This window comes from Prinia subflava, chromosome Z (genome assembly GCF_021018805.1).
Source record: "Prinia subflava isolate CZ2003 ecotype Zambia chromosome Z, Cam_Psub_1.2, whole genome shotgun sequence".
Classification (NCBI taxonomy): Eukaryota; Metazoa; Chordata; class Aves; order Passeriformes; family Cisticolidae; genus Prinia; species Prinia subflava.
In genome coordinates, this window is record NC_086283.1 from 49871299 (window position 1) to 49890862 (window position 19564).

A 19564-nucleotide genomic window follows, 5' to 3' on the forward strand; every position below is an offset into this window, starting at 1 on the left:
CGTCCAGGGAGCTGGCAGGGGCACCCTAAACCCAAGACCTTGGGGAAGTTGAACCAACACGAGAAAGGACACTAAAATCCACCAATTTCACCTGCTGTGAGGAGGAGACCTACACCAAAAATCCAACAGGTTCCCAGCTGCTGTGTGAAAATTTTTTCTCCCCCATCCCCTGAGACAAAGCGGGCCAGCCACCATCTTTGACTCCCAGCTACAAGGCAAGGTGGGGGTGAGGTGTAAAGTTCAATTTTTTCCAGTGCCTTCTGGGTACCTTGCTTTGTTAATAAACAGTTTTACCTTTTTTTCATTTTCATCTACTGATATTCATTTCTCTCAATGGCAAAAAGGGATTATTGGAGCCCTTTTCTTTAGAGAAAAACACTCTTTCCAGAGAGTTTTCTCCTAAATTTTGTCTCTAAACTGACACAAAAGGCTATGAAGTTATGTCAGTGCACCTGTACAGCTCTATCTGTGTTCCTGAAGTAGCGTGGGCATATGTGGTATTGGCAAAGTGTCACAAAATAAGTAGTACAAGCACTGGAATAAGGAAAAAGTCACTGTATTCTATTCAAATCTAGCATAGTATTGCAACAGAGCACTAAAGCTAAGGAAGCTGGTAAGCTAAGGGATACAGGAGATGTTTCTAAGTAATACAACTGTTTCTAAAACTATAAAATTTTTCACTTACACCCTGGCAGTAGAGTAAGTGTAGATCTGTGGCCATGCCTGAAGATGAATCTGCTGAGGCCATGCCTTTCTGCACTTGGTATTCAGATCCTGGGCCGGGCCAGCTGTGCTCAAGCCTTGCTTCTGGAAACATTCTTGCTGGTGAAACTACAGGAGGTTAGCAATGACAGGTTCTCTTTCTTCTGTCATAATTTCTAACAGAAAAAAGAGCCTCTGTCCTACTTATATACTATCATAGCATAGTCATCCGTGGGTGACTCTTTCATACTTTGGTCTCCGTCCTTAGAAGCAAATTACACTAACTGATTTCAGGAGTTAATTCAAGGATCAAAGTGGCATTTTTTCTTCTTAAAAAAAAAACTGAACAGGACAATCAAGTCTCATTTTTTCAGTGAAGAGTTAGAAATTTCCACACAGGGCTCCAGTCTGAAATTTGACATAAGTAGAGCAATTCTCTGCAAGGCAAACTCTATGAAATATAAAGTGGACTCAGATTGTTACTAGATTTTTAAAGCACCTGTTTTATTATTAATATACTTTTAATACCATCTCTCTGATTGTTTTACAGACTGACTACAATTTAAGTTAATGCAAAGACATTAAAAGGCTGCCTTTTAAATTTTTAACGGGAATAAAAATGTATACAGAGCAGGGACTGTATTGAACTATCTGGATCTGATCTACAAACAAGCTAATACCATTTTACACTTTGTTTTACATATTTTCTTGGAAGTCACAGATGCTTCTGATTTGTATTTTTGTAGCCACTCTTTCCTAAGTGTTGTAAACACCAGTTAAATGATCTTTTAGAGGTTTCCAAAAAGTTGACACCAAATTTCTACCCAGGTGAAAGACATTGGGAAAATGAAAGCTGGAGATTAGTTAATTTAAATTGCAGTTAATCCCCCAAGAACCACAACAACAAAAATGTCAGATAAAACTAACCAGTCAGACAAAACCAAACCCACCCCCAACCCACAAAAAACCCCAAGCCTCCCCTAAAACCTATCAAAAGACACAGGAGAAATGAAAGCAGAGGAGAGAAAAATAAAATAGCTTGAAATACTGTCTTTCTTCCCTTGCAGAAAGCTGTAATTGACTTGTGGACTAAAAACTGTTAAGAATTTTTGACTGGATTACCAGCAGTTTGAGATTAGGCATTTTTGACTGGACTCATCACCCGGTTGTGATTCAAATAGAGAACTGAAAAGCCACTTATCTGATAGGATGAGTTTGACTTTTAGCTGGTTTATACTGTGTTACAGTTGTGAAGGAACAAAACAAACAAAAGTGGTCATCTACTTAAAGCAAAATTTTTTTTCACTGTTTTCTTCTTTTCTTTTCCCCCTCATTTCATTTTTAGCTGTTAAATCCCATAAGTACAGGATTTTGTGTGGCAGAACAGTCACTTTGCCCATTCACATGAGCCACAGAGTAAAAGCCTGTTTTGAAAATGTTAAACTCTTTAAACATTCCATTTGCCACATGTACATTATAGTTTATGAAACCTCTTTTTGCTGATTTTCTTTCAAATAAGTAGCAGTGATTTAATAAAGATTTCTGCATGCTTTAAAAAAGAACACATGCAAATTCTCCTTTCTCTAAACAATGCAGGTATCTAGAGCTTTAAGGACATGGGATGATGTTGGTAACTTTTAATACAACCCTCCTTTCTTTTCAGATCATTCTCCTCATCCTGAACTAGTCCACACAACTACATGTAAACTCAGGAAATTCAGAGAGGTCCAGCATCAGGCTTGAAGGTCTGCAACACCTCTCAGCTATAGGATTTGAGGAAAAATGTTGACTGTCACTCGAGATCTCATAGCTGAATCTGGAAGATCCTAGCTGCCCAGATTTGTGACCTGTTGGGATAAGCTATGCCTTGAATTTCCTTTTCAAACACCAGAAACAAACATAGGAAGGACACTGCTGGTCCAGTGTCTGAAATGCATGTGTTGGCAGAAGAGCAGGGAAGTGTGCCTGCAGTTTCTGACTAAGAGATGACCCAAGGGATCTACTAGTGCCCTAAATGGATGCACCAGAGCATGCATGTGAGCTATAGATGTTCCTAATCAGTCTAATCTAATCTGTAATGGAGAAGTACCAGTCATCCTTTGCTACCTCACTGAAAAAAGTTGCATGTTTATACATATGTGATTTATTCCTATGCACCTATGATCTGCTGCTATGATTACAGATATAAAGGTATGCCACACCTTACATGTAACAGAATTATTGACTAGGAGAAACAGTGAGCAAAACCTAAATGTTCTGTGCTTTGGCAATAAAATCTTTCTCTGCGTCTTAGGTAGAACATGAGACATATCCAGGAAACTGAACCAACTTATTTAATGAGCTGCTTTATTAAATTTTTACCCTAAAAACAACTGAAAAATAAATTTATTCTCTTTAGAAATTAGCATCTATCCAGCTCAGAGTACAAGATGACTTTGAAAAAGACAAAACAACAAAGTATGGGAGAGAAGTGATATTTCTAACTATTGCAGTGAAAACACAGTTATAAACAGAAGTGAGCATTTTCTTTTCCTTCTTTTCAGTTTGGCTATAATGAGCAGTGTTCAGAGATCATAGGTTGTTCTACACTGCTGATGAGTCAAACCAACAGAGGAGAGCTTCTGAGCTGGGACCTGCAGTAGCTTCCAAGTGTGAGTCATAGTCGCTGGGGTGTCTATTCTCTTCTTTTTCTGGGAATCACAGAGTCAAGAAGGCTTGTCACAGACATCAGCTCTACCAGGAAGTCCTGATCTAAAACAAGAAATGACAAAGATCAGGAGTTCATCAACTAACAGAAGTGCAGCCAGCTGCAAAAATAACTGAGTTTGGACTGTGAATCCTTGGCTAAGAAGAGACAGTAAGTATTATTCACTCATTTGTTGTCATTGTTAAACAAAATGCCTAGAAATGCAGAATGATGGAATAAGTGTGAATATATCTGCTGCTCTCAGCCTCACAAATAAGCCTGGGAAACAAATGAATGAACATATCTTGTTACAAAAGAGTGGAGATATGAGGAGAGCATAAGAGCTTCATATTTCTGTTGAGGAATTAGTGGCAGCAACTACTCTTAACATTGTCTGGTGCAATCTTATGCAGTTTACACCTTGCCATCAGGTACCCACTAATGCAATTTTTGTGCTTTTCATCCCTTAAGATTGAATAATTGGAGGGGTTTTGTTGTTCTAACACTACATCAGGAATCCCAACAGTATTCTTCCACTTTCCCTTTATGATGAGAGCTTGTGTCTGTGCCAAGCAATTTGTGAATAATTTGTAGGTGCTGTCTGCTGCCCAGAATGTGCTACGCTAATGCCTCATCTCAAGAATGCCAGTAGTACAGTGACTTTCTTTTAATTAACTGTGATGTCAGCTTCATGTAGGAGGCAAGCTCACAGCCTGTGAGTTGAATCTCTACATTTCTGATCCAGGAAAGAGAATCACAGCATGCATAGGCAAGCAGTATTGGATATAGTTATAAAAACTTCCATGGGTTTGCTCCCCTAAGATAGAAACCTGATCAACACTTACAGGAACTTCTATTTTTACTGTTACAAGGTCTGGTCTGCACAGAATAAAAAGAATACTTTGCACAAAAAGTAAACACAGGAATTAACCATTAGAAAATCAATTTACTGAATGAAATTTAAACTGTCTCAAATTATTTCTAAATACTGAAAGTGAATTAAGTACAGGGAGGGAGAAAGAATTTGGCAATCCATTTAGAGATGGTGTTTATTTCTCATAGTTTAGGTGACTCCTATAAGAACATGTTAAGAAAGTTTAGAAATAGAGTCCGTCATTCCCCAGAAATTTGCAGGAGAATATCACTGGTTTCACACTGGTCCTGTCTGACTAAGGTTCAATTCCGATCCTTCAAAAGGTTCAGCAAGTTTCTCATTTGTTGCAAAGCCATCACAATTCCCTCAATAACACACAATTAGGAATCTTGTTTCTGTGGCTTCATATGCTGTAATCCACACCTCTCGCTATAGTCTTCTGAGAGGAGTAGCAGGAGCACTTTTCTGTAGAAATAGCTTCATACATGGGACAAAACGATGCTTTTAGTAAATATTTTATTTGCAAAAAGGGGTAAAACGAAAGCAAAACCAGCCACCCAAACAAAAGTCATCCAGCAAAACAGCTCATTCATCTGAACACAATGACTCAGTTCTTGGTTTGGTACCTGTCTCTGAACTGAGCTGTATTTTCTTGGGAAATTATTAGGCATTTAATTTGTGTGTCTTGATGATCATTCTGAATTTGGGAACTGGGACCTTTGAGCCTCTGGGTTCAGCTAGGGCATGGTGATTATTCTGGCAAATCTTTCTGACAGGCCATCCCATAGGCCCACTGGTTTTGCTCTAGTCACCCACTACTCAACACCATGACTAAAAGTTATACTGGTGAACCCCTGAGAGTGCCTGGAATTCAGTGCCTGAAGTAATTGCCCTCTGTTACAGGGGATAATCCCTACAGTATTTCTTCAGCCTCACAGAAAATATAATTATATGGCTAAAATTTCTGTGATATTTTTTCAAGTCTCATTGTGATCCTGGATCTCTCCTCTGGTACTAGGTAACACATACAAAGGGTCTTTCAGGTAACAAAATTGTTACAGAGTCTAGGATTACTCCAAGACATGTTTTTATTATTTATATTCACCCTTTCTAAGGGTCTTTAAATTGCATATGCCCAACCTCTTCTTTCAGCAATCCAGCAATGATACTTTTTCCTATTTTCAAATACAGCTTTTCCGCAGAAATTACCTCCATTTTGAAACAAAAGTAAAAACTCTTCTGCCATGATTACTTGCCTTCATATGGAATCTCTCTCACATCACCATCTAGCTTCTTTTGCTTTGTATGCTAAGAAAGATATTTTGAAGTCTGTGAGTATCAGTAGTTCCTGATGAAAATGTCCATAAAAACATAGATAAGAGAAGTAGGATATAATTCATATAGTTTTTACGACATTTATAATATTGTGCAGTTTAAATATAATGCTATGGAACATTGCATTATGTTCTGATTTAACCAAGTAAGATGTTTTTAGTAAGAAAAACAGGCAAGTAGAAATTTTGCCATGAGATGAGCTAGATTAATACCTTTGTTTCCCCAGTTACATCTTTTTGCTTTAGCTTGTTTTCAGAGGGGATAACCATGGCACAAAAACAGGGTAACTTGTTGTTGAGTCAGGCCTTTTTTCTTACCGTATTTTTGTGACAGCACAGTTTTTAGCACCATTATTGCCAGACAAAGAGACACTGACACTGTCGAAGAAGATAGTTTTGAATGCTCAGCACAGCCTGACTTTTTCCAGTGCCCCAGGCCTCTATTAAGAACACTCCAGCATTATTCCTATGTTTACATTTGGCATACTTCTCTTATTATTTGCTTTATTTTCTTGTAATTGGGGTTCAAAATGCTATTGTTTTTGTTTTTGCTTTACATTTCTCAATGCTGTCGCATTCTGCCATCAAAAAGCATGAAAAACCTCAAAATAATTGACCTCAGACTGAGACCGAGCTTAAAATCAAATGGTCAATTAAGTGCCTGTAACAACACATTGAGCAATTTTTCAGTTAGGAGCATCCACTTTCACAGTGTCTGAAATCATCTGGGCCAATGTACACCACACAAATAAAAAGCTAAGGGGGTGTTTTGTGAGATAACATCCCCTTCTATAATGGGAAGACACACAAGAAGTGGCACAGAAAAGGGAGTGAACTTCACTGAGAGATGAACTGCTTCTTCGTTTCTCCCCCTTACACTCCAGAAAGGCAGTATTATTTTTAAATGCAGGGAAAATTTTGAAAAAATCTCATTTAGCATAATGGCAAACAACTTTTGACTCAACCCTGTATTTACACGAGCATGAAAATTGCTTGAAAAAGAAGTGTTAGGTCACAGGTTTGGTAATTAGAAGTTGATATTTGGCATCACTAAGGTAAAAGATTAGAATATCAGCATGCCAGTGAAAGTCTATGCTTTAAGCAGAGTTTATACTGCTTTATTTAATATGACTTTAGATGTGCCAGGTGTTGATACATCCAGCAATGTTCTCATGGGAGACCATTCTACAGTCTGACAATTATCACTCTGGGGCAGTCTCTGCTCTTCTCTGCCCTTGCCAACTGAATGCAGTTGAGCCAGTTCTGTGTTCTGTTTTCAGGTGTCTTGATAAGTCCTCAAAGATGCTCTTGATTTTGCAGAGTCTCCTTGTGTTTAGGCTCAAGTAGGAGGCATTTTCAATGCTTTTTTTTTTTTTTTCTTCACAATATTGAGGGAAAAAATCTCCATTTTCCAAGTTGTCTCAAGTAGCAATTGAACAGCTTCCTCATTTTACCTGAGTTACTAGTGTGGATGATGCCCAGCATGTGTGGACAGGATGTGTAACACAGAATGTGTTAATGCACGTGGTGACCCCAACAAAGCTGCAGTACCTTAAGAAGTGGAAGAAGTAGCATCCATTTTAAAAAGGGACTGCATGCTTTTTACACTTTTGTACAAGTTTTTAAGCACGACATTGGTCTTCATATGACTCTGAATTCTCAGGAATCATTCTAACTATTTAAGAACAGGAACTTAATTCAAAAGCAGTAACAGTCAGAACATATTTTCATGGCAGCTGCTTTGCTTGCAGAAGGATGTGATTTCTGTTTTGTCAGCTTTAAAGGGTTTGCATCCTTATGCTTGTTGTCTGCCTTTCTGGGTCAACAGAAGTAACACACTCAGTGTGTTTGTGATCTTGGATAACTTTTACAAAATACCAGTTGTACCACTGGGATTGTGCTACCACCCCAATTCTCTAAATACTATAAATATATACATAAGCTTTTTAGACTACAAAAATGCTTGGGAAAAATCATGTTAATGGTTATATACTATTGTTAACAAAACTGTTTTGTGTATGTACTAATCTATTATTAATTGAACCACAAATGCATGTTGTTGTGCCATCACTTATCATTTGTGTTATCATTGTTTATATCTACATCTTCTGTATTTTACCATTAAAATTACATACAAATTTTACAAATCCAGCTACAACTAAGGAAGCAAGGCAAACTATTTCTTTTAACTTCAAGTCAAAAACCAGAGCAACAAAAATTAAGTAGTCCTAGAAGTATTAAAAACCCCGTGCAATTTGCATATCATCTTAATGGTGATACAGGTTTTGCCTATCATCTTACTGATGTATCCTTAGTATTTCCTTCTGTGCTTTTCAGAATAGTGACATTCTTTCCATACATGCCTAAGTCTGCCAAGTGAAATCAGCTCCTGAAATGAACTCTGAAGGTCAGCATTTTAACAATAACAACCCACAAAGATGCTAGATGCGTTGTATCAACCCAGTCCTGGATTTTTGTTAGTCCTCTCACCACAAAGAAAGTTACACTGAAGCTGCAGTGAACTTCCATGTGCTCAGATTTAACAAACTGCAGTAGTTACCATCCATGTGCTTCAGTCCTTTGACCCACATTCTGTGGTCAATTAATAAATTGATAGTCTGTAAGGTTGTTTCACACTGGGATTGAGTAAAGATGACAAGGAGAGGACCCTACATCAGTGGTTTCCTTTCACAGCACACTTAAATACCATCAAATCCACAATCAATGGCAATGCACACACATGTTTAACAAAGCTTTTAACCTTTTAGCCATCAGGCCATCTGCCTTTCAAGAAATATTGCTCGTGGTTCAGACAGCATGCAAGGGATTGTGTCTGTCCTACATGTTCTCATGACCAGAATCTCTGGGTGGATGAAGGCCTGGAAATCTCTTCAACTACCTCACTGCCTCTATAATAATAATAATAATAATAACAATAATAACAACAACAACAACAACAACAACAATAATAATAATAATAATAATAATAATAATAATAAATATATATATATAAAATATTATTTAAAAAAAAGTTGTAGAGACTACTATGCAAGAGTCATCCGTGAAACAAATCCAGTCAAAACACCATAAACAGTGATGGGGAAGAAGACTAACCATTTCTCTGTGGCTCCTCTTGAGTCCCCCAAGATCTAATGTGGGTACATGAAGTAGGACATGAGATTCTTTCCTCTCAAGAAATGATAGGAAAGAAAACACCTTGTTTTTTTAACGTAAGCACCTTAGCCTTCAAGCATAGCCACACAAGTAGAAGTGGAAAAGCCAAGGACTCTTGTCACAGGCTTGGTGATATCCCCATAGCTGCTGCAGAACCTGGACTGGACCAGCAACTTCAAAAGACAGAAAAGACAGAACACATCCAACTGGGAGTAACTATTACCTGTATTAAAGTGCAAAACCAGCACATTAATTGGATTTGGCCATCTGTGAACCTTGACTTTAGAAAATTATACTTCTCTACCAAATACTGGGAAATCCCTGGCTGATATGACTACACAAAGCTCTGATGAGGCATAGTCGTGTGCCAAGAAGAAGAATGCTGCCCAGAAGGTGTTTTATTCTGACTGGTAGGAGCTAAATGAAAACGAATTTTGAACACTGGTGAGGACAGCAGAGGGAAAGAAAGGATTCCTGGGGTAGATAAATGAAACTAACAGGAACAGACTACAAGAACATGAGCTTTTAGGCTAGATTTCAGAAATTACTTCGCTTCATGAGGGCTTTGCTTCATTGATTAAAATAGGTTGAAGGATTTGAGTAGCTGAGATTCAGCAAGAAACCACCAATCAATTACTCCAGAAGCATGAGAGTCCCCAGGAGCAGACACCAAAGGCAAAAACCAGGCTCTTACAGGCATGTGTATGTGTCTTATAACACACATTGTTGTTGAACAGCTACATCTTTGGCAAAATAATTCCACTACATGTAGATGAAAATGTTGATGAAAAATCACCTGCTTGAATCAAGATGAAAACAAAATGTTACTGGCTATTAGTGGGTGAACTTAACCTTGTAAATATACAAACTGTATTGAACTATGATACACTTGAAATTAAAGGGAATTTTGCTTGCTGTTTTTGTGGAGAATGCTCTTTCACATCTTTTAACTTCACAGACAGAGTTAAAAATGGCAAGGACTTGTAATCAAGAAATATTTTTTGTGGGACTGATCAAGGAGTTAAGGTGATTTTTTATTCAGTCCTTCTACTCCAAATATTTGTAGGAATATCAACAGATTTTTCCAACCAACCAAAGAAATCCCTTAGGGCAAGTATTCACTTAAATATATGCATCTTGAATAAAAGCTTCCACATCTAGGTAGTCACCTTGCAATCAGTAGAAAATAGTTACTTCCAGGAAATGATCCATCTGACATGGATCAGACTTTACTGTAGGGTGAGATATTTCAACCATTGTCCAACTCTCCTGACTAAATATAAAACAAATATAGAATTATGCTGTGACATTCTACATGTAGTAAGATAAATCCTGACACTAAAGTCTGTCTCTGCTACAAAGGAAAATCTGACTTCTTCAGAAGATAGTAATTCTCCAGGAGAGGTCTTCAAAAGCAGATTAAAATGGGCACAGCTAAGAAAGGCTGTGTTTGTTTGATATCAGCAGGTATGAGGTTTGATATCAAACATCTGTATTTTTCCAGCTTCTTTTCTAGGTGTGGGACCAAATTACTAACAATATAAGAGACTTTTTTGCTGCAGAGATAAGTGTCCAGTGGTGCTAAGGAATAAGTTAAAGCTGTGGAATGCCAACCTTGTCTCTTAGGTGTGGGGAGCAATGAATCCACAGTAAGTATTTCTTCTCCCTCTTACAGGGTGAGTTCATCTCCTGTGATTTCATCTGCTTGTCTCTTCAGCTGGGATGGCTGAAATAGCTCAAGACATAAAAGATCTAGAAAAAACCTGAATGCTGCTGCTGATGTACACTGGTGTTGTTCGTTACCTCACCCATATATTTTTTTACCCAAAAAGTTTAGAAGAAGCCCCATGACATGAGTGAGGTGTGGTATCTGACAGTAGTGGCCCTTAAAGAGAAGCCATTAGGAGGTACTTCTGATAGGAACAGATCAGAAAAAGCATTGTCTATGTAAATGACAAATAAAAGTACCAGCCTCTGAAGAGAGAAGGTGTTCTTCAGGCAAGATGAGTGATAAAACTGCAAATGATGGGGGAAAAACAAGTATTAACTGCCTTATGTTGTCAGCTTTGATAGAAGGTCCTTCCTTGCCCTGTAATTCTTGGATGAAACGTTCAAGTGAAAATATATTTAGTGGAAGTTTGGGCATCAACATGCAGTGTTGACAAAACACCCCAAACAACAAAAACAACATAGGAAGAGAATAAAATCAAGTATTTTGGGCATGAATAGAACACACTAACAAGAATTCTAATATTTAATTTTAATATCTTAAGAAGAATAATCCATTGAAAAACTTAAAGCAAATTCCACTGAATTAAGTATAAACTTTTGCTACACTATAATTTCAAGCTAATAGATGACACATAAAGCCAAAGCGAAAAACAGGATTTAACTGCTAAGGACTAAACTGTGCATGATAGACAAGCTTCACTTAAGGTGATAAGAATTTTTCACCAACTTCAGCTTCAGGACCTAAGTTGTAAGGCATGTGTTAAATGACTGAATACTGACAAGAGTCATCAGTTCTGTATTGTTTCTGCACAGAATTGTACCTAATCTGCTTAATCCAAATGGTCCAGCTGCTTGGGGGAGGCCACTGGACACTGCCTTACCTAGACATTTGAGGAGGGTACCAAACCCACAGAGACTGATTTAAGGTAACATATTCAAACCCCACATGTTTTCAGATTTTAAACTTTTTTTGCATTCCTTGTTACCAGAATGAAGACTATCAGCTCTTTCTTTGACTCAGGTGTTGCCATGCCGCAAGGCAATATTGTTGAACTTCAGAAAACTGACACCAAATGGTGTCTCTGTCTCAGCTGCACATCACCACGAGAAAAAACAATGTTATCTGAATCTTGTGAGAAGGATTTATAACTGATGATGGTACATCTTAAAATGTCTCTTGCTCTGTATGGTTGCTGTGGGAAACAGAGGAAGTACCATAGAAACCTGCAGAACATTATGTAAGAGAGTCCCTCATGCCCTGTGAACAATTCTAGGTGTTGTGGAGAGGAGAAGACTCTGTAGGAGATGACGAAAAGATCAGAACATCTCGGTGGCCACTAAAGGCTGTGGAAGCTGCAATAAATAATCAGCAAGAGAGTGGCTTTATAGGTAATTGAGACAGGGAGTGGATGTAGGGGGAGAGAGGTAGAAAAAGTGGGGTAGAGGCTGGAAAAAGTGTTAAAGGGATCTGCATAGCTTCTGTTAGATTATATCCTGAAAATAATCTTGAACAGGAAAGCTTCCAGATGATAGCAGAGTGACTTTGCAGCAAACTTGTCAATATGTTCTTTTAGGTCAGGCCAGAGGGCAGCAATGAATTCTGTCAGCATCAAGAAATTATTTCATAAACAGGGGACAAGATAAACATTTTCTGGGAGCAAAATACTTCATTGTAATGCAAAGAAATTACTAGGCCTTTTATAAAAGTTATTCTGTTTTCTTCTTGCTCGGTCTTAAAAAGAGTTAATTGTATAGAAGCTGCACAAGCCATGTAAAATATAACTAGACAGAGGAAGAGTGAAACAGGAAACAGAAACTGCTAACAAGTATTACTTTTACATAGTATTATCTTAGTAATTATTCTTCATAAAGGGAAAGAAAAATTAACAGTGGTCCTGTACACGTGATTTTCAGTTAGATGAAGATTGGATTTACCAAGACATTCACAGTATATTATCCATAAGTGGAATAATTACCTCCATTTACAGCTGCTATACCAACCATCAGGATCTTTGAATCCTAAATTGATCAGTTGGAAGCAATTGATTTCTGGCCTTCTCAGTCTCCACTGGTTTGACTGCTTATCACTGTTCATGGCGGTTATCTGTACTATTGTGACAAGAGGCAAGCTCAGACATCATCAGTAGTTTTGGAACACAATTACTGTGTCCTCTGTATGCTGTCAACAATGAACACAACTGCACAAGTAGTATTTCCCCCTTGGAAAAACAGGGGAAATACAATGAAATTTGCCCTCTGTTAGAATGAAACACTAACTAGCACAGCCATGATAAGCATATCTTCATCAAAAACTAAATGGTATCTATCTTGAGCAATAAATTATAGAGATTTCTTTCTACAGGTCCCTGTATTTCCTATGGCCTAGAAGCACAAGGAGTTGAAAATCACGACCACAAGAATGCACAATGTTATGTAGTCCATGTGAACTATGAGAGAAGCAGTAACTCAGTAACTTGTGCCAAATGAAGCTAGCTTGCAATGTTCCAATGTTTTCAGATTATTTTGGATCTTTTTGATTAGTGTACTGGAGACTGGGTTTTAGGGAGTCTTTCTTTGTCTTTTTTTTTTCTTTGTCTTTTTTTTTCCTTTGTCTTATTTTACACTGACTACTCTAAAGGAGGATTCAGAATATCACTGGCTCAACATTGCCAAAAAATCCCCACAGTTTGTAGAGTTTTTAAAGGGGGAGAAAACTGACAACTAACTGTCAGATTTTTATTATGGTGGCATTTTCCAACTGTTGAATCCTTGTAATCGGAAAGACAAGCATGACTTCACAATAAAATATGTATGTGCAAACAGACATATACAGAGTCAGCTGAGTTATCTGAGGAAGAAATTACTTCTGTGAACTGAGAAAAGCTGTGCAATTGATACGAACTTAACCTGAATAAGCACTGTTTAGAAACAACCTAGCAAAATAGAACATTAGTGCTCTAATGTTCTAGTTGCTTTGGGATGTCTGTTGCTGAAGCCTTACAGGCAAGCACACCATTTATGTTTGCCACCAGGCATCCAGAAAGTGGTAAGTGGGATAGCTGCAGAATCAGCAAGCTACTCTGTTTGTCTGTCTACACAGAGATACTCATACAAGTTTGTTCCAGTTCTACCACCTTCAGGATGATGTTTGCATTCACACATTACCACAAAGGTACTTGTGTCAGTACCTGTCTGAATTCTGTCAGATTCTGTCTGAATCCTGTCAGACAGAAAAAAAGAATGCTGATTTGGACTTCACCAGAAAAGGTAAATCCATTGCTCCTTACAAGCACTGCTTTTACCACCACCTCAAAAAATACTCTTACTTTTTTATAAATGAGAAGGGTCTTTCCCTCCAGTCTGTGACATGATTTCTTTTTGCTGAGAGGAAAGTAGTGCCGGTTTCATATCAAATGTGACCAAGTGCAACCAAAACTCTCTGATGAATACCTTAAGCCTTCAAACAGACAGAGCTTATGGGATGACAGGCTGGATAAGTGTCTTGTCTGCATCAGGTCATGGGGGAGGCCACAGCTTCAGAACTCTGTGGGGATATAAAAACTGGCTGTCCATGGTGTGAACAGCACCTCTAGGAGAGTGACTGTCCTCTTGAGAAGACCTCAGGTAGACATCTCAGGTGATATCAAACTGGACCCAACCCAATTAAATCTTAAGTTCCTCAATTAATTCCTTCTTTAGTAAAATCACGGTAGTTAGTAAACTTTTCATTTCCCCTTTCCTCTTTTTTCTCTCCTTCCCAAAATAAAGAGATGTGCTAATTTTCTTGAGCACAAGGTGGCAGGATTCAGCTTCACTTTAAAGCCAATAAAGGCTGAGCAGTATTTCAAAGTTTCCATTATTAGGAATGCCAAAGCAAACAAAGTAGCTAGATAAATCTCCAAATAGGTGGAAAACTGGAAAGAATAAAATGTAGGCTAAAAAATTTAGAGAGTGCCTCGTGTTTGGAGAAAATTTGGAAGAGTGTTGTATGGGAGCCAAATTTTGTCATTCAGGGAAAAGGTGTGGGATCTCTTGTAAGAGAAGCAGGAACACGTCAGTGTAGTTGTCAGTCCCAAAGATGTTGTTGACTTGAGTTCACAGGCTTGCTCTGAGTCATGGTACAGATGTGTATCTCTGACCACAGTTCTAGCTTGAATGCAAGAACACCTTCGTGTGAAAAGTTTCATGGGAATTGGGACATTTCGCTGGAAAACAAAATGTTTCTGATAAGATCATGAGGTTCCATGAACTCTCCAACCTCTCCCTCTTGCAAGAGCTAAAAGTTCCCAAACTGTAAGCAAAATTTAAGCAGTTTATTTCTGCACAGTTTTGGTAAGAGTGGTCTTTCTGCACACACTCCTTTTGATGGGATAGGATACCAGAGCACATACTCATGTGGCCTTTACCTCTTCACAGACTCTGTGGTATATATTTTTTTAATCCTCTACCTAAATAACAGTACTTTCACAAGGAGTCTTTGAGTTTTCAGTTCCTACCTCTTTTCTAGAAATACATGTTTAAATATTTACAGATATTTACTATAATTCCAATGCTGCAACACATTCTTTATGTACGGTGTATGAGTTAAAGTTTCAATACTTTTGAAGTAATCAAACACTCAACATTAGAACAGCAATTTCAAGCAAACACTGAGTTTTTCTGCATTTTCAGGTTTTCCTTGTAATATATTCAGATGAATATCCTCCTATAACTTTCTCTGTGTCAGTAAAATAAAAACGGGCAAAGAAATAAGTACTGCAAAGGAACAGAATTTCTGGGAAATCACTGATTTGCTCTCACCTAGTAAGGAAAAATCTCTTTACCAGCTCAGAAGAGGTTTACCTCAGTTGCTCTGGGAAGGCTCTATTACTCAAGATTTGAGTGTTCTCTGAAGTGATCTATTTACTGTGCTTAACTGTCCTTTTCAAAAGTTTTCATAATGTCAAATATGAATCTGCCTTGTTGTAAATCAAGCATATTATCCTTGTCCTATCCTGTAGACAAGGAAAAAATATTATCTGTTCTTATATATTTCAGGGGTGTTATTGAACTTCCTGTCAGACTTGCATGAACTGAAGAAAGTGATTTCTTTAAATCTTGATTCAATTCATATTTTCTAGCCCTCTGATCGCACTCTAGAGCTTTGTAATATTTTCAAATCTTTGCCATCGTTTTACCACCTTCAGGATGATGTTTGCTCATGTAGAATTATCAGAAAGCTACTTGTCTCTAGTGGTTTCGTTGTGGCTTTTAACAGTTCCTTAAATACTGATTCATATTGTGGCTCTTAAGTACTGATTAATAGGGAGCATTTAAGTATTTTAAGTTATTTTCTACTTTCTTGAATCTATGAGAAAAAAAGCACACAGAAAACATAGAAATAAAACTTATCTATACAGAAATGAAGTTATGATTTACCACAGAATTTCTTTGTACAGATACCCTTTAGTAATTCTAGAATTTAAAGACTCAAAGCAAGAGCTGTGCCTGTAGGAGGAGTTGCTGTTTGCCCCACTAAGCCAGCAATGGTATTTCTTGAGGGAGCATTCATAGCTTTCATATTTCAGGCCCATTTTGGTGGCCTGAAAACATGACACTTTCAGTTTGTTTCTTCCCACATTCTTGCCCCAGTCAATTTTGGTAAAATACTAATTCTGGGGGGAAAATAGATTTTTAACAGTATTTGGTAATTTTACCATCATAATGTCACACTAATTTTTGGCATTGTCATGCAGAATCTGTGTTCTCTTCAAACTTTCTAAGGCAAGATTATTGTACAGTTCAGCAACACTCCCATGAAAAATCTTCTGAATGGCAGCAAATATAAACTGATGCTTACCACAAGAGGTGATAACACCCTTTTCCAAGTGTTGCCTCTAGCTTTATTTAACACTGACCTGCAGGCTTATGAATGTATGATCTGGCCTACAAAATTTAACGCTTTCAACACTAACCAGCAAATTTGATTCAACTGCATAGTTTTATCTAAAACGTCTTTGACAATTCCTCAGTTTCACAGATTCACAGAAAATGGAGATGTCAGTGAAAGAATAATGTTCAGTATGTGCCTATATATGATCAGACAAATGTGAGCTTGTTGTCATAAAATCATTAGGAAAGTTAAAATGGGTCATTCTTGCCCTAAAGAGGTGATGTCTTTGTATTCCCACAGGAGAGAGAGGGGGAATAAAGCATACTTTCCAAAGCTGTAAGCAGACTTGGCTGGAGAACAGTAATGCAGGTGTTGCAGCAACGTACAGGTTTCAACATTTTACTTCTATCCTGCATTAAGGCTCTTTCTCGAGGTCTTTCCTAATTTGAATCCTACTGCACTTCACACTACTATTTTTTCTGTCTCTCCTCCAAATCCTTTAAAAATCACCAACTTTTGCCTCTAGAAAAATGCGGCACAACATTTTAATCTTACTTGCTATCCTTCCCTAAGTATTTTGTTTAGAGAAATACTTTACTTTAAATTTATTATTGCCTTTCAAAAAGAAAAATGTATTAGGTGTAGACAAAAGGTCCTTCCATGTTTTTATGCAGTATCATTGTCTCTGTTATTCATTTGGGCTCTCTTCATCTTCCTTGTGTTTTATTTAGAAAGGACAAAGTGCTGAACTTCATAGAGAGGCAGTATATTCTGAGTATCTCCACAACAAATTTACTTAAACTTTAATAACTCCGGTTTAAAAATATCATGACTGACAATACTTTCAATTATGTCTTTTCATACAGTCTGCATTTGTTGTTTTATGGGGAGGTATATTATTTCTGTGCAGTGTGTTTCAGCTAGGTATGGCTATGACTTTCTTAATAGGATGTTCTTTTAAAGCAAAATCAACCCATGCCAGGCCTACAAAGCCAGCCGGTAAGATGTGGGTTTTCCTGCTAGCCTGAGCAGATGGAAATAGAATGGAGTGTGTTTTCAATTAGTAAGTGTCATGTCAAACTGATTCCTGAGCACGTTCTAACACTGTGTTAACTGTTCATTCTGTACCTTTGGAACAGGAATTCTGTAACCTTTTTTTTTTTTTTTTCTTTAATTCGCCCTGACTTAGTAATTTCAAAATACTCAGCTGGGGTAATTAGGTAAGAAAGGACCATCAACATCTTTATTCTTAGTGATAAGGTGGTAAGTGAAGAACCTGTCATCACAGATGAAGGACTACCTGTCATGTGCCAGGACAGAAGCAAGAATCTCAGAAACGGGAAGGGAATAGCATCCCGGATCGGGTGCTCTTTGCACCTGCGGATACGCGACACACGTGCGCCGTTCAGCCTCGATGTGGGGAAATGATAACTTCTCCTTGTGGCGCGCAGCTTGTCGTCCCCGCGGGGCCAGGCGCTCGGCGGGGCGGCCGCGGGCCCCGCGGTGCACGGCGGCGGCGGACGCGCGGTGGCGCCTGCGGAGCGCCCAGCGCGGGGCACTGCGGCGCGATCCGGAGCGCCGGCAGCGCTGCGGAAACCCGCAGCCGGGGGTGGGGGAAGAGAAACGAAAAGCAGCCCTGACCGCGGAGGTGTCAAGGGGAAAGCAAGGCGTTTTAGGGTGGCTCATCCGTCGCCTCCCGGCGTTCTCGCGCCATCCCCGTTTATCGCTCGGTGGCGAGCTCCCGCCCTGGCGGGCATGCCAGGTGCCTCTCGGCGCGGTGCTTCCGTCCGCCCGGCGGGGCATACAGCCCGCACAAGCGGCGGAGCGCTGCCCATCGCGGGGTGTGTGTACGCTTCTATGAGAGAGTGTGTGTGTACATGTACGTGCGAGGCTGAAAACTCAAGTGCAAGCTGCCTATTGGTATCTGCTCTTCGGCACCCACCCTTTCCCCCCGCTCCCCCCTCCTCCCTTCCTTGTCTTTTTTTTTTTCTTTTTTTTTCTTCATTTTTATTTCAGGCTCATTTTGTGGAGTTTCTGCCCCTCTCTGCGTCAGCCCCACGTCACTTTGCCGGCAGCTCCCCGTCTTGGGCTGGAGCAGGAGCCGGAGCTGCTTTATTATCAGCTGGAGGGAGGAGGAGACGGTGCGTAAAGGGGCGAGCGCGGAGCTCTGAGCCCCGCCGCCGCTCGCTGCGCCTCCCTCGCCGTCCCTCCGGCGGGCAGCGGCCGCCCGAGCCCCCGCAGAGAGGAGCGCAGCCTCCGCCACCTGCCCCCGCCGCCCCGCGCGTTTTGCAGCATCATCGGCAGCAGCCGCGGGGGCAGGCGGTGCCGCTGTCCGCCCGCGGGGCCAGGGGCAGGTGCCGCGCCGGAGGCCCCGCTCGCCGCTGCCCGCCGCGGCGCCCGGCTCCGGCTGCGCCGCCCCGCGCAGCGCCCGCGGCCGTCAGCGCCGCGGGGCGCCCGTGGCTGCGGCTGCGGCTGCGGCGCGCCCATGTGAGCCCCGGCCGCGGCGTGCCCGCCCGCGGCGCGGAAGGCTGCGCACCCTCCGGCCGTGCGCCCCGGCGGCGGCGGCGGCGGGAGCAGGAGGAGGCCGTCGGGGCAGTGCTGAAGTGAGCATGGTGTCCTGGCGGCGGAGGCCGGGGCCCGGCCTGGCGCGGCTGTGGGGCTTGTGCTGCCTGGTGCTGGGCTGCTGGCCGGGTGCGCTGAGCTGCCCCGCGTCCTGCGGGTGCAGTTCCTGGCGGATCTGGTGCACGGGATCGTCGCCGGGCATCGCCTCCTTCCCCGTGCCGCAGAGGAGCGCCGAGGGCGACAATGTGACCGAGATGTGAGTACGGCCGGGGCCGGGCGCGGGCGCGACGGGCCGGAGCGGCCGGGGGAGGCTGCGGGCGGGGGCGGCGGGGAACTGACCCAGCCTAGAGGCACTGGCTCCGCGGGCGGGCAGATGCGGTGGCTCGAAGCCGAAAAACCCCGTGTGATTTTATTTGGACGCTGCTTACCAGAGCTGCTGCTGCCAGCCCGTTTAGATGATGAATCCTAATTGTTCGCGATGCAGGTCGCGGGGACCGGGGCGGGGGTCGGCGCCGGCTGCGGCGGGACCGCGGGGCAGCCGGGGAGCGGGACGGGGCTGGGGCTTCGCCTCCGACCCTTGCCCCAGCTGCTGCCGGGGGTTGCGCACCGCTCAGCCCGCACCTCTGCGG

General features: G+C 40.9%; 2 protein-coding genes across 6 annotated transcripts in view; both read left to right on the forward strand.

Moving 5' to 3' along the window:
* The first annotated feature begins 17787 nt into the window (after window positions 1–17787).
* LOC134564520 (uncharacterized) lies at window positions 17788–18980 on the forward strand. Its single transcript, XM_063423415.1, has 2 exons — window positions 17788–18216; window positions 18390–18980. The coding sequence occupies exons 1-2, from the start codon at window positions 17788–17790 to the stop codon at window positions 18978–18980; spliced, it is 1020 nt and encodes a 339-aa protein (XP_063279485.1).
* Window positions 18812–19564, forward strand: part of NTRK2 (neurotrophic receptor tyrosine kinase 2) — a 196306-nt gene continuing 195553 nt past the window's right edge. For 4 of the 5 annotated variants that reach the window (XM_063422391.1, XM_063422387.1, XM_063422388.1 and 1 more), the window contains exon 1: window positions 18968–19191. In XM_063422391.1, coding sequence (XP_063278461.1) covers window positions 18983–19191 — 209 coding nt within the window. In that variant the 5' untranslated portion in view covers window positions 18968–18982. Of the gene's footprint in view, window positions 19192–19564 lie in introns of all 5 variants that reach the window. The other variant, XM_063422390.1, reaches the window with a different exon arrangement.